Source organism: Nicotiana tabacum, chromosome 21 (assembly GCF_000715075.1).
Source record: "Nicotiana tabacum cultivar K326 chromosome 21, ASM71507v2, whole genome shotgun sequence".
In the NCBI taxonomy this organism is placed as follows: Eukaryota; Viridiplantae; Streptophyta; class Magnoliopsida; order Solanales; family Solanaceae; genus Nicotiana; species Nicotiana tabacum.
The window spans coordinates 65,851,330-65,865,055 of NC_134100.1; the positions used below are offsets into that span (position 1 = coordinate 65,851,330).

Below are 13,726 nucleotides of genomic sequence, written 5' to 3' on the forward strand. Positions count from 1 at the left end.
TTTACCATGCATGTGCTAATGTAATGAGTTGTGTTTCTCCATGATGAGCATGAACATGAAGTATTCCAATGATATGAGTAATTACGACCTTAAATGTAATGATAAACTATGTCGCTTTGAGTTTATATATGGTATTGTGATTGGGATTACACCTCCACCAGCATACATTGGGGTGAGGCGGCAAGGCCTCTTTGTGTAGAGTTTTGGTATTGTGAAAATACACCTCCACCCGCATACATTGGGGTGAGGCGCCAAGGCCGCTTGTGTATAGAGTTTTTGGTATTGTGGAATACACCTCCACCCGCATACATTGGGGTGAGGCGGCAAGGCCGCTTTGTGTAGAGTTTTGGAATTGTTGAATACACCTCCACCCATATATATTGGGGTGAGACGGTAGGACAGCTTTGTGTAGGTATTGTGGTATTTTGATACACCTCCATCTGCGTATATTGGGGTGAGGAGGTAGGACCGCTTTGTGTAGGGATTGTGGTATTATGGAATACACCTCCACCCACATATATTAGGGTGAGGCGGCATGATCGCTTTGTGTAGGTATTGTGGTATTATGGAATACACCTCCACCCACATATATTAGGGTGAGGCGGCATGATCGCTTTGTGTAGGTATTGTGGTATTGTGATACACCTCCACCTGCGTTTATTGGGGTGAGGCGGTAGGAGCGCTTTGTGTAGGGATTGTGGTATTGTGGAATACACCTCTATCTGCATATATTGGGGTGAGGCGGCAGGGCTGCTTTGTGTTGGGATTGTGGTATGGTGATACACCTCCACCCGCATATATTGGGGTGAGGCGGCAGGGTCGCTTTGTGTAGAGATTATGGTATCGTGATACACCTCCACCCGCATATGTTGGGGTGAGGCGGCAGGGCCGCTTTGTGTGAGGGTGGTTATAAAGGATCCCCGACTTAATATCGATAAATTTGAATGAAAGCTCTTAATAAATTTGCTTGACGTTAACGGCTATCTAAGCCCATTTATTATTACCATGATTCATCATATTCATGTTGTATTTCCAAGCCCTTGAATAAGTGTATTTGTATCGTGTAAGTGAACATTGTGAAAGGTCTATGAGACGCATAGGTGTATAATATGATATGTGAACACTAAGGACGGTATACGAAATGTGTATGTGTAAAATAAGGGAGGAAGGTGCCACTTTCGTTGGAATTGTTTGTACATGTTGATACAATTACATTATATCATGTATTCCACGTATAGTTCATATGACGCAGTTGATCCTAAAAGAAGGTTAGAATGATGCAAGTATAATAAGACTTGAAATGTGATTTTATTGGATGTTTCGTAGTTTCTTGATGTACTTTATTTTCCACTTATTTGAGTTACCGTATTTTCATATGTTGTTTTGACTGCCTTACATACGAGTACTATTCCATATGTACTCACGACCTTTTTGTTGGGGGCGCTGCATCTTTTAATGGATGCATGTATACTTCTACAGAATGATATGGACCTTTGATAGGGATTTTCTTCACTACTCAGCTTATGGTGAGCCCGCTACAGTTCTAGTGGGTGTTTGGGTCTAGTTAATTTATGTATATAGGTATTGATTGTCATAGAAGATCCATGTACACTGTGGGTCATGTAATTAAAGATTTGAGTGTTTTCATATATTTATATTCACAGTATTAATAGCTATTTATAGAGCTGTGTAACCACCACGAGAAAGCAAATATGGGCCATTGAGCCAAATTTATTTAATACGAAAGTCAAAATCTTATTATGTTATGGTAAATCATGCATGAGTAATGATGAAAGGTTAATGCAAACTAGGCTTGCTCGACTGGGTTTACTCGGTTGAGCGCCAGTCGCGCTCCTCGATTTCGGGGCGTGACACCTAGTTGCCACTCCACTCACACAGCCAGCCAAGGGTGGGGGACGGACGGGTAGTGGTCGCCCTAGAGGGGGAGGCCAGGCCAGATTCTATGCTTTTTCGAGTAGGACAGAGGCAGTTGCTTCAGAATCAATCATTATAGGTATGATTTCGGTTTGCCATAGATATGCATCAGTCGTATTTGATCCAGGATCCACTTATTCATATGTGCTATCTTACTTTGATTCGTATTTGGATGTGTCTCGTCATTCCTTGAGTTCTATTATTGTGGACCGTATGTAACGGTCGTGTTTAGTTGTTATTGGTGGTTTTGAGACCAGAGTTGATCTGTTGTTACTTAGTATGGTAGACTTTATTGTTATCTTAGGCATGGACTGGTTGTCGCCCTATCAAGCTATTCTTGATTGTCACGCCAAGACTATGACGTTGTTTATGTCAGGTTTACCACGGTTAGAGTGGAGGGGTGCATTAGATTATGTTCCTAGAAGGGTTATCTCATTTCTAAAGGCTCAACGGATGGTTGAGAAGGGGTGTAATTCTTATCTAGCCTTTGTGCAGGATATTAGTTCTAATACTCCTACCGTTGAGTCAGTTCCGGTAGTGAGAGACTTTTCAGATGTATTTCTAGCAGATCTTCCGGGCATGCAGCCCAACAAGGACATTGATTTTGGTATTGACTTGTTGCCGGGTACTCAGCCCATTTCTACTCCACCATATCGTATGGCCCCAGCGGAGCTGAAGGAGTTAAAGGAGCAGTTGTAAGAGTTGCTTGATAAGATATTCATTCGGCCTAGTGTGTCGTCGTGGGGTGCTAAGGTCTTGTTTGTGAAGAAGAAGGATGGTTCTATGCGCATGTGTATTGATTATCGTCAGTAGAACAAGGTTACAGTGAAGAACAAGTATCCATTATCGTGCATTAATGACCTATTTGATCAGCTACAGGGTGCCAAAGTGTTCTCCAAGATTGATTTGCGCTCAGGATATCATCAGTTGAAGATTCAGGATTCGGATATTCTGAAGACTGCCTTTAGGACTCGGTATGGTCACTACGAGTTCCTCATGATATCATTTGGGTTGACCAACACCCCAGCAGCATTTTTACACCTGATGAATAGTGTATTCCAACCTTATCTTGATTCATTCATCATTGTGTTTACTGACGACATCTTGGTATACTCCTACAGTCGGGAAGATCATTAGCAGCATTTAAGGAACGTGCTCTAGACCTTGAGAGAGAAGAGGTTATATGTAAAGTTCTCAAAGTGCGAATTATGGCTTGATTCAGTGGCGTTTCTGGGTCATGTGGTGTCGAGTGAGGGGATCAAGGTAGATCCGAAGAAGATTGAGGTGGTGTAGAGTTGGCCCAGACCACAGCCCCAGTGTTGGTGTTGCCTACTGGCTCGAGGTCTTATATTGTGTATTGTGATGCGTCACGTGTTGGCCTTGGTGCGGTGTTGATGCAAGACGGTAACGTGAGTGCCTACGCGTCTCGATAGTTGAAGACTCATGAGAAGAATTATCCAGCCCACAATTTGGTGTTGGCAGCCATTGTTCATGCATTGAAGATCTGGCGGCATTATTTGTACGGTGTTCCTTGTGAGGTCTTTATCGATAACCGGAGTCTACAGCATCTGTTCAAATAGAAAGATCTTAACTTGCGGCAGAAGAGGTAGTTAGAGCTACATAAGAACTATGATATCACCATTCTATATCATCCCGGAAAGGCCAATGTGGTGACCGATGCTTTGAGTCGAAAGGCGAAAAGTTTGGGCAGTTCAACATATCGACCGGTAGCAGAGAGGCCCTTAGCATTAGAGGTTTAGGCCTTAGCCAACTAGTTTGTTAAATTGGATGTCACGGAGCCCAGTCGATTTCTTGCCTGTGTGGTTTCTCGGTCTTCTTTATATGACTGTATCAGATACCATTAGTATGATGACCCACATCTGCTTGTCCTTAAGAACACGACTCAGCAAGGCGATGCCAAGGAGGTTACTATTAGGGATGACGGTGTGTTGCGAATGCAGGGCCGGTTATGTGTGCCCAATGTAGATGGTTTGCATGAGTTGATTCTTTAGGAGGCCAACAGTTCGCGGTACTCCATTTATTCGGGTGCCGCTAAGATGTATCAGGACTTGAGGCAGCACTATTGGTGGAGGAGAATGAAGAAGGACATAGTGGAGTATGTAGCTCGGTGCCTAAATTGTCAGCAGGTGAAGTATGATCATCAGCGATCGGGTGGTTTTCTTAAGAGGCTGGAGATTCCTGGGTGGAAATGGGAGCGTGTCACCATGGACTTCATTATTGGGTTCCCACAGACTCAGAGGAAATTTGATGCAGTATAGGTGATTGTCGACAGGTTGACCAAGTCGGCTCATTTCGTTCTAGTAGTGAATTTTCATTATTCAGAGCAGCTGGCTCGGGTTTATATCCGCGAGATTGTCCGACTTCATGGCATACCGGTATCTATCATATCTGATTGGGGTACGCAATTCACCTCGCATTTCTGGAAGGTTGTACAGCGTGAGCTAGGCACACGGGTTGAGTTGAGTACAACATTTCACCCTCAGATGGACGGACAATCCGAGTGCACTATTCAAATATTGGAGGATATGTTTCGCGCTTGTGTTATGGATTTCGGGGATGCTTGTGACTAAGTCTTTCCACTTGCGGAGTTTGCCTACACCAACAGCTACTAGTGAAATATCCAGATGTCTTCGTATGAGGCTCTATATGGGAGACAGTGTCATTCTCCAGTTGGGTGGTTTGAGCTAGGAGAGGCTAAGTTATTAGGCACGGATCCGATTCGAGATGCTTTGGAGAAGGTCAAGATGATCCAGGATAGGCTTCGTACATCCCAATCGAGACAGAAGAGTTATGCGAATCAAAAGGTTCGCGATGTTTCATTCATGGTGGGAGAGAGAGTCTTGCTCCGGGTTTCACCCATGAAGGGTGTGATGAGGTTCGAAAAGAAGGGCAAGTTGAGCCCTAGGTATATCAGACCTTTTGGGATCTTGAGAGGGTTGGAGAGGTGACCTACAAGCTTGCCTTGCTACCTAGTTTGTCTGCGATTCATCCGGTGATCCATGTCTCTAAGCTCCAAAAGTATTATGGTGATCTGTCTCATGTTTTAGACTTCAACACAGTCCATTTGGACGAGGATTTGACTTACATTGAGGAGCTCGTGGCTATCTTGGACCGGAAGGTCCAGAAGTTAAGATGAAAGGATATTACTTCGGTGAAGGTTCAATTGAGGGGTCATCCGGTCGAGGAGGCAACCTGGGATACCAAGCATGACATACAGAGTCATTATCCTCATCTATTCAACACTTCAGGTATGTCCTTATGCACGTTCGAGTATGAATGTTTATTTTAAGAGGGAGAGAATGTAGCAACCTGATCGGCCGTGTTGTGTAATTGCGCCTCGTTACCCATTTTATTGCTTCACACTTGTGTGTTTATGTCTTTATGACTTGCGGAGTTGATTAGTTTCGTTCCGGGGAGATTTAGGGTAGATTTGGACACTTGATTCTAGACTTAGTTTAAATTTGAAAATGTTTACCAAACTTTGACTTTTGTGAAAACGATTCCGAAATTGTATTTTTATGACTCTGATAGCTTCGTATCATGATTTCAGACTTGGGCGTATGCCCGAAATTGATTTTGGAAGTCCGTAAGTTGATTTGTGTCGATTTGCCAAAATTTGGCAATTCTAAGTTGAAATATTTGACTGTAGGTTGACTTTTATCCATCGATCTCAAAATTTAATTTTGGGGGTGGAATAGGTCTGTTATGGCATTTAGAGCTTGTGTACAAAATTTTGCGTCGTTCGGAGTTGATTTGGTAGGAATCGGATTCTTTGTTGTAATTTTTAAAGTTCTTGAAAATTTCTTTGAAGATCATGCGTTTTTGAGTTCAATTCGTAGTTTTAGATATTATTTTTATGTTTTGATCACGCGAGCGAGTTTGTATGATATTTTTTTACTTGTGTGGATATTTGGTTTGGAGCCCCGAGGGCTCGGGTGAGTTTCGAACGCTTAGCAGAGTGTTGTTGAAAAATCAAAGTTGCTAATTTTCTGCAGGCCTCTGATCTCACATTTGCGAGCTTTTTGTTCTCACTTGCGAATTCAATCCAAGGCTGCTGGGTTCGCATTTGCGAACCTAGTGTTCGCATATGCGAATTCATCTGGGATGGGCTAGGATCGCAATTGCGATAATTTGTGTTGCAATTGCGAGGGCAACAATGGTCGCAAATGCGATCCAATCTTCGCATTTGCGAAGAGTCCCTCAAGCCTTCGGTGCCGCAATTGCAAGGCTTTGTTCGCAATTGCGAACCCATGTCGCAATTGCGACATCTGCAACTGATCAAATAGTTGGGAGACAGGATTTTTGAGTTTACTCTCTCATTTTTGAACCCTAGACTCAGTAAGAGGCGATTCAGAGAGGAGATTTTTACCTACAAACCTTGGGTAAGTGATTCTAATCTATTTCTAATCATATTCCATCAACATATCTTAGATTTTAACATCAAAATCATGTGAATCAAAGTAGAAATTTATGAAACTTTGTCAAGTTTTTAAAAAATAAGAAATTGAGTTTTGAGAGTCGATTTGGACTTGGATTTTGAAACTAATCACATATATGAACTCGTGGGGATCATGGGTAGACGAAATCTACCATTGGACCCGGGTTTCGATCGGGCGTATCCCAGTTGACTTTTGTTTTGGAAAAAGTATAAAAATCTTAACTTTATTTATTGCAATTGAATTCCCTAGTATTATTTGATGATATTGAGGTTATTTTGGTTAGATTTGAGCCGTGTGGAGGCGGATTGTAAGGGAAAAGCTATTTCCGAGTATTGAATTGGCCTAATTGAGGTAAGTATCTTGCCTAACTTCGTGTGGGGGAACTACCCCTTAGGATTGGTATTGTTTGACTCAATTGTGCTAAGTGAAATCCGTGTACGCAAGGTGACGAGTGGGTACACGGGTTGTACGTAGTATTTGACCGATTTAGGCTGCTTAGACTATTCCCATGCTTTTATTGAAATGCCATATTATGTTCGAAATTCTAATAGTCAAATTATCTTTAATTGTGTTAGACTATCTTTAAATGCCTTAGTTGACTTGCTTAGTATTTGTTCTACATCCTACTTTCTCAATTCCTCCCATGCTTTAGTTGAACTTGTCGTCCCCTTTATTGTTACATGTCATCTATTCATTGTTAATTTTCATTGATTGAATTAACTGTTTGTGTTACCCCTTTACTTGTTGACTTCCATTATTTGAGACTCATTGTTGAATATTATCTCATTTATTATGAATTAGTCTTATCTAATATCGTGGTTATACATTATATTCTTATTGTTGAGTTATGTGGTGTTGAGGTTGAAAAGGTTGTTAATACGTTGAGGCGATGTTGGTTATTGTTGAAACATCTATCTTGTTGAGCATTTTTTATTCATTGTTGTTGTTGATATTCTCGTATACGTTGTGTTGGAGCCATGGGCTATTGTTGTGGAAATATTGATATTATCGTTGTTGGCAAGTTGTGATATGTGGGCACTTGTGGTGCGAGTTATTATTGTGATATGATATTGATGCGCATGCAGCGGTATAAGGCTTGGGTTATTGTGCATGCAGCGGTATAAGGTAGGATTTATGTGCGTGATTGCTTGTAGGGGAACTACGTGAAGCCACGCGGTGTCATAAGGTGGGCTAAAATGCGTGTAGCTATTTCGGAAAAACTATTTTCAAAACTTATTTTCAAATGTAAGGCTCACGCGGCGGTATAAGGAAGGATTGTGATTGAAATTGAGGAAAGTGAATAAGAGGCGATACCTCGGTTGTGATTCTTGATCATACGAGACGGTACCTCGATATTGATTTCATTATACACGAGGCGGTACCTCGATGTGACTCTTGTTGCTTATTTCACGTTGCAAAGTGTTTTGGTGGGAAATATATTTGTTGTTTCATTCCATATTGTTCTATCAGTTGTTGTCCGTACATGATCATTGTAGTCTTTAGTTGCTACTTCTACTATTGATTTTTTTTTCCCGGTATTAGATCATGCTATCATCTTGTTCTGTATTAGTTGTTTCTTACTTTCCATTTTATATCCGTATTACGTTTTCATACTGTTTATTTATATCCTATTAGGTGTCTTGACCTGACCTCGTCACTACTCTACTAAGGTTAGGATTGATACTTACTAGGTATCGTTGTGGTGTACTAATACTATGCATCTACACATCTTTTTATGCAGATCCAGGTACGTCTGCTCGTGCCGGTAGATAGAGATTCCTACTAGCTGTTTTATCCAAGACTTCAAGGTATGCCTACTCGGTGTCCGCATGCCTCTAAGTCCCCTTCCCTTGTTAACAGTTATTGTTGTATTTTTTCACAAACAATGATGTATAAGATGTTTTAGTTTTTCCATAGTACTTATGACTCTATTCCACAGTTCTTGGGGATTGTATGGTTGAGATTTTATTTTTAGTAGTTATCTGAGTTTATCAAACGGGGTTGATTATTCTGTTTTTTATACCTGTTAAATTGTTGTCAAATGTTAGGCTTATCTAATCTTAAATACTATGTGTCATTGGGATTTCGGAAAAAACGGGGTCCTGACACAAAACTTCTTTCATAAAAGTGCATTCTTTTTCTTTCATTTTGACTCTAATATCTTCATCATCAACATCATTCAAGGAATACATATCATTCAGTACTTTAGAGTCAAAATGAATAGTTTTACCTTTCACCTTTGATGTCCTGTCTAGCTTGTTGAGGTTGGCATAAAATTCAAAGAAATTTCTCTAACATAATCTCCTGGACTTTTTACAAAGGAACCCCAACCTAGAGATCTTATGGTCTCCAGAATTTCACATACCTTTTATCCATTAGTTGGCAAAAACACCTTCTCGCATTCTTAAACTACAGTCTAATTGTTTCCAAATATTATCCATAGTGCCGGATCAAGATGTTATTTCTTAGAGACTCTTAAACTGCATTCTAAGAGGAATCTCTTTAAGAAAGTAATTTATTTTCCTTGAGTGTTTGAGGAGTAGTAGAAGATGGTAAAAAGGGGTTCTATAACAGAGGGTAAGAGAATAGCAAAAGGAAGAACAAAAAATATTTTTTATATTATGGCCAAAGTAGCTAGAGAAATTTGAGAAGGGGGAGAAGAAAAGTACCATTAGATGATGGCCACGACTGAGATTGTTTGTGTAGAAGGATGGTGGTTGGTGGCTTTATGGTGGTGGTAGGTGAAGTGATGAGGATCAGATAAAAAGGTTTGATCTGGTGTGGGTTTAAGTGTTTTGTTACGCTTGTAGACCTTATTTAATAATATATTTATTTTTCTTTTCTTTTTAAAAGAATTCAAAATATGGCATAACATGTTATGTTTCTTTTCTCATGTGTACTCTTGACAGGCCATGACATGGTATGGCAGAAAATATCTTCTCTTTTTAAAAAAATATATATTAAGGCTATAATACATATGTATAGTAGTAAATTTATGTATATACCTATATGCTGCATCAGTCCAGTAGCAGTACATATACGTTTTTTCAACACAATTAAGAATTAAAAGAACGTACTACTAATATTCAATAGTAATTATCTACATATTAATTTTTTATATATGTCACGACCTAAATCCCAACCTGTCGTGATGGTGCCTATTACGTTACTAGGCAAGCCGACAATCACATAACAACTACAACAACAACAAACCCAGTATGTTCCCAACAGGTGGGGTCTGGGAAGGGTAGTCTGTACGCAGACCTTACCCCTACCTACTGCAGGTAGAGAGACTGTTTCCAATAGACCCTCGGCTCAGGAAAGGTAAGAAGAAGAACAGGAAAGCAAGGAAGGAAGAAAGAAGGAAGAAAAAAGAAAAAGGGAGATATAAAGGATAAGTAGTACCATATAATAGCAATAGAGAATACAATACCTGAAGCGAACAAAACCACATAACGTAACAAATATCTAAGAATATGAAGGGACATGTGTGCTACTAAGACTATCGGTGAACAACTAAAAACTACCAACTAACCTTCTACCTTAATCATCGACCTCCACACCCTTCTATCAAGGGTCATGTCCTCAGTGAGCTGAAGCAGCGCCATGTCCTATCTAATCACCTCTCCCCAATACTTCTTAGGCATACCTCGACCTCTTCTCAAACTCTCCATGGCCAACCTTGCACACCTCCTAACAGGAGCATCAATGCTTCTTCTCTTAACATGTCCGAACCATCTCAGCCTCGACTCCCGCATCTTGTCCTCCATGGAGGCTACTCCCACTCTGTCCCGGATAGCTTCATTCTTAATCTTATCTCTCTTGGTACACCCACACATCCATCTCAACATCCTCATCTCTGCTACTTTCATCTTCTGCATATGGGAGTTCTTGACTGGCCAACACTCAACCCCATACAGCATAGCCGGTCGAACCACCACTCAATAAAACTTACCCTTAAGCCTTGGCGGCACATTCTTATCACATAAAACACCGGAAGCGAGCCTCCACTTCATCCATCCCGCTCCGATACAATGTGCGACATCTTCGCCAATCTACCTGTTACCTTGGATAACAGACTCGAGATACTTAAAACTCGCTCTCTTGGGGATAACTTGAGCATCAAGCTTTACCTCTACGTCTGCTTCATGGGTCCCGTCACTGAATTTGCACTCTAAGTATTCTGTCTTGGTTCTACTCAGTTTGAAACCTTTAGACTCCAAGGTCTGTCTCCAAACCTCCAACCTCGCGTTAACTCCGCTTCGCGTCTCGTCAATCAACACTATATCATCGGCAAATAGCATGCACCAAGGAACCTCCCCTTGGATGTGTCGCAACAGTACATCCATCGCCAAGGCAAATAAAAACGGGCTAAGAGCCGATCCCTGGTGCAACCCCATCACCACAGAGAAATGCTCCGAGTCACCACCCACAGTTCTCACCCGAGTCTTAGCATCATCATACATATCCTTAATCACCCTAATGTACGCTACCGGAATGGCTCTAACCTCCAAACACCTCCACAGGACCTCCCTCGGGACTTTATCGTACGCTTTCTCAGGATCAATAAACACCATATGAAAGTCCTTCTTCCTCTCCCTATACTGCTCCACTAATCTTCTTACCAGATGAATCGCTTCCATAGTCTAACACCCCGGCATGAATCTAAATAGATTCTCAGAAATAGACACGCACCTCCTCACCCTGGCCTCCACCACCCTCTCCCAAACCTTCATAGTGTGACTCAATAGCTTAATACCCCTATAATTGTTGCAATTTTGGATATCACCCTTGTTCTTGTAAAGCGGAACCATCATACTCCACCTCCATTCTTCGGGCATCTTCTTCGTCTTAAAAATAACATTTAACAGCCCAGTGAGCCACTCCAAACCTGCTCTCCCCGCGCTCTTCCATAATTCCACCGGGATTTCGTCTGGCCCCGTCGCTCTGCCCCTGCACATCTTACGCATCTCCCCTTCCACCTCCTCTACAGTAATCCACCTATAATACCCAAAATCCTGCCCACTCTCGGAGTGCTCCAACTCACTTAGCACAATGTGTCTATCTCCCTCCTCGTTCAACAGTTTATGGAAGTATGTTTGCCATCTTCTCCTAATAAGTGCCTCGTCCATCAATACATTACCATCCTCGTCCTTGATGCACTTGACTTGGTCTAAGTCACGGGCTTTTCTCTCCCTCACGTTGGCCAACCGATACAACTTCTTGTCCCCGCCTTTGCCCCCGAGCTCCTCGTACAAACGAGCAAACGCCGCGTTCTTAGCCGTCGTAACTACTAACTTTGCCTCTTTCTTTGCCTTTCTGTAACTCTCCCGATAAGTCCTTTTTTCCTCCTCGTTTGTACTCTCCACTAGCTTCAAATAAGCAGCTTTCTTAGTTTTCACTTTACCTTGGACCTCTCCATTCCACCACCAGTCCCCTTTATGACCCCCAGGAGAGCCCTTCGTGACCCCTAAGACCGCTCTAGCAGCTACCCTAATGCAATTCGCAGTCGTGAACCACATACTAGACGTGCCCCCTACTCATCCAGGCCAATCACATAACAACTACGCATTTGAATTTAAAACATGATTTGTAACAAGTTCAACAGTGGAAAATCTCATAGATAACTGATAAAAATAACTCAAACTCAACAACAAAAAATCCCAAAATCTTGGTGTTACCGAGTACATGAGCTACTAATGTTAGCATAGTCTAAAACTCTAGTACAATTGTCTGAGAAAATAGATCAGTATTGAAATATAATGAAAGGAAGAAGAGTCAAGGTCTGCGGGCATCATGGTGGCTACCTCGAGGTCTCCAAACAGGTACTATCACCACTCTAGCAACAACCGCGTCCAGATGTACCTAGATGTACAAACAAAGTACAGACTGTAGTATGAGTGCAATCGACCTAATGTACTCAATAAGTAATAGGACTATCCTTGGGCTGAAAGCAGTTATGAGCTTAGAAAGGTACAGTTCGAATTAAAATAATGATGACACAGATATAACAAGATAATGACAGTAATAACTCAGAGAACTTCCATATTCAGTTCATACACAGTACAGAAATTTAGACATGCTATCAAGTTTAACAATTTAAGCTTAACACTGATAAAATATGCCAAGTACAACTAGCATGAGGAATGTTACATCTCTATGCCTACATGTCAAATATGCAAGTCAAATGTAATGCATCACAATAATAATCCCAGGTTCTCATACTCTCAGGGTACTCAATCTGTCGATCTCAACTCTCACTCATCATGTCACGCCCCAAACTCGGGGAGCGCGACCGGCGCTCAACCGAGTAAACCCGGCTGAGCAAGCCTGTTAGATTTCATTCTACCCAAATTCAACCATGAATAACGAGGAGATGTACTCCATTACTCAAACACTAATAAGATTTCATTAACAACTCCCGTTTCGTTTCCATTAGCAGCTTCATTCATAATTTCCAAAATATTACAAGTTTATAGATATAATGAAAAATATGTCTGCCGAATACTAACATTTCTAGTTCAATTCCTAACATCGACTACCACCCAGCACCTGTCTACGGAGCCTCTAAGTATACGCGATCGCACACGTAAGAGCCCATTAAATACCCCCAAGGCTGGATAGAGAGAGAGGTTAAGTCATTTCTTGAGCTAAAACCTGATAGTTTTAGAGTGAGAGAGTGCCCTAGAGTGGAAAAGTGTTCCTCAACAATTGTTCTTCAATTCTTGCTCAAATCTTGGAAGATTAACAAGGAAAACCCACAAGGTCTTTATCCTAAAGGTAAGATTCTACACCCTAACCCTCAATCTTGAATTTTATCTAGAATTGGGTAATTAGTAAGATAATATTTGGGCATGAGAGTTGTTCATCTTGCATGCATGTGTTATCAAAGGGTGTAAGAAGATTGTTGAGCTAAGAATGGTAGATAATGTGTTTGTGATGATGGAATCCACCATAGGAGGACCTTGAAACCTTAATGCACACCTAGTGTTTGATAAAATGCTCAAATGAGCTAGAACCATGATCATCCTCCTAATTTTGGTTCAATTTATTATATTTCTAAAATAGATTGAAGTTGCTAAGAATTCCCAAACATTTTAGAGTTTAAGGAAGCTCAATTAAGGTATGTTGGCTAAACTACTCTTTTAGAAATGAATTCCATGATGTTCCCGTAAGTTTCAAGTATTGTTGACTCAAGTTCCTAATTCCTATGTTCCGAGTTATTCCTTATAAACTTGACTATTCCGAATGAGCCTTATGTCAAAAGATATATGTTCAAAGTACGGGTTGTATATTAAAATGCTATGGCTTTGACTCTTATTGCAAATGAA

The 13,726-nt window shown here is 41.1% G+C and overlaps 1 protein-coding gene across 1 annotated transcript; it reads right to left on the reverse strand.

Moving 5' to 3' along the window:
* Positions 1–11,180: 11,180 nt before the first annotated feature.
* Positions 11,181–11,917, reverse strand: LOC142175268 (uncharacterized). The gene is made up of 2 exons (XM_075241853.1): positions 11,287–11,917; positions 11,181–11,245 (listed from the first exon to the last, which is right to left on the reverse strand). The coding sequence occupies exons 1-2, from the start codon at positions 11,915–11,917 to the stop codon at positions 11,181–11,183; spliced, it is 696 nt and encodes a 231-aa protein (XP_075097954.1).
* Between the last annotated feature and the right edge of the window lie 1,809 nt (positions 11,918–13,726).

Bases quoted from the DNA above. Each gene is read 5' to 3' on its own strand.
- LOC142175268 (XM_075241853.1), bottom strand. From the start codon at position 11,917: ATGTGGTTCACGACTGCGAATTGCATTAGGGTAGCTGCTAGAGCGGTC. The intron at 11,246-11,286 runs GTTTGGAGTGGC...GTTATTTTTAAG, and splicing joins GAAGAGCGCGGGGAGAGCAG to ACGAAGAAGATGCCCGAAGA.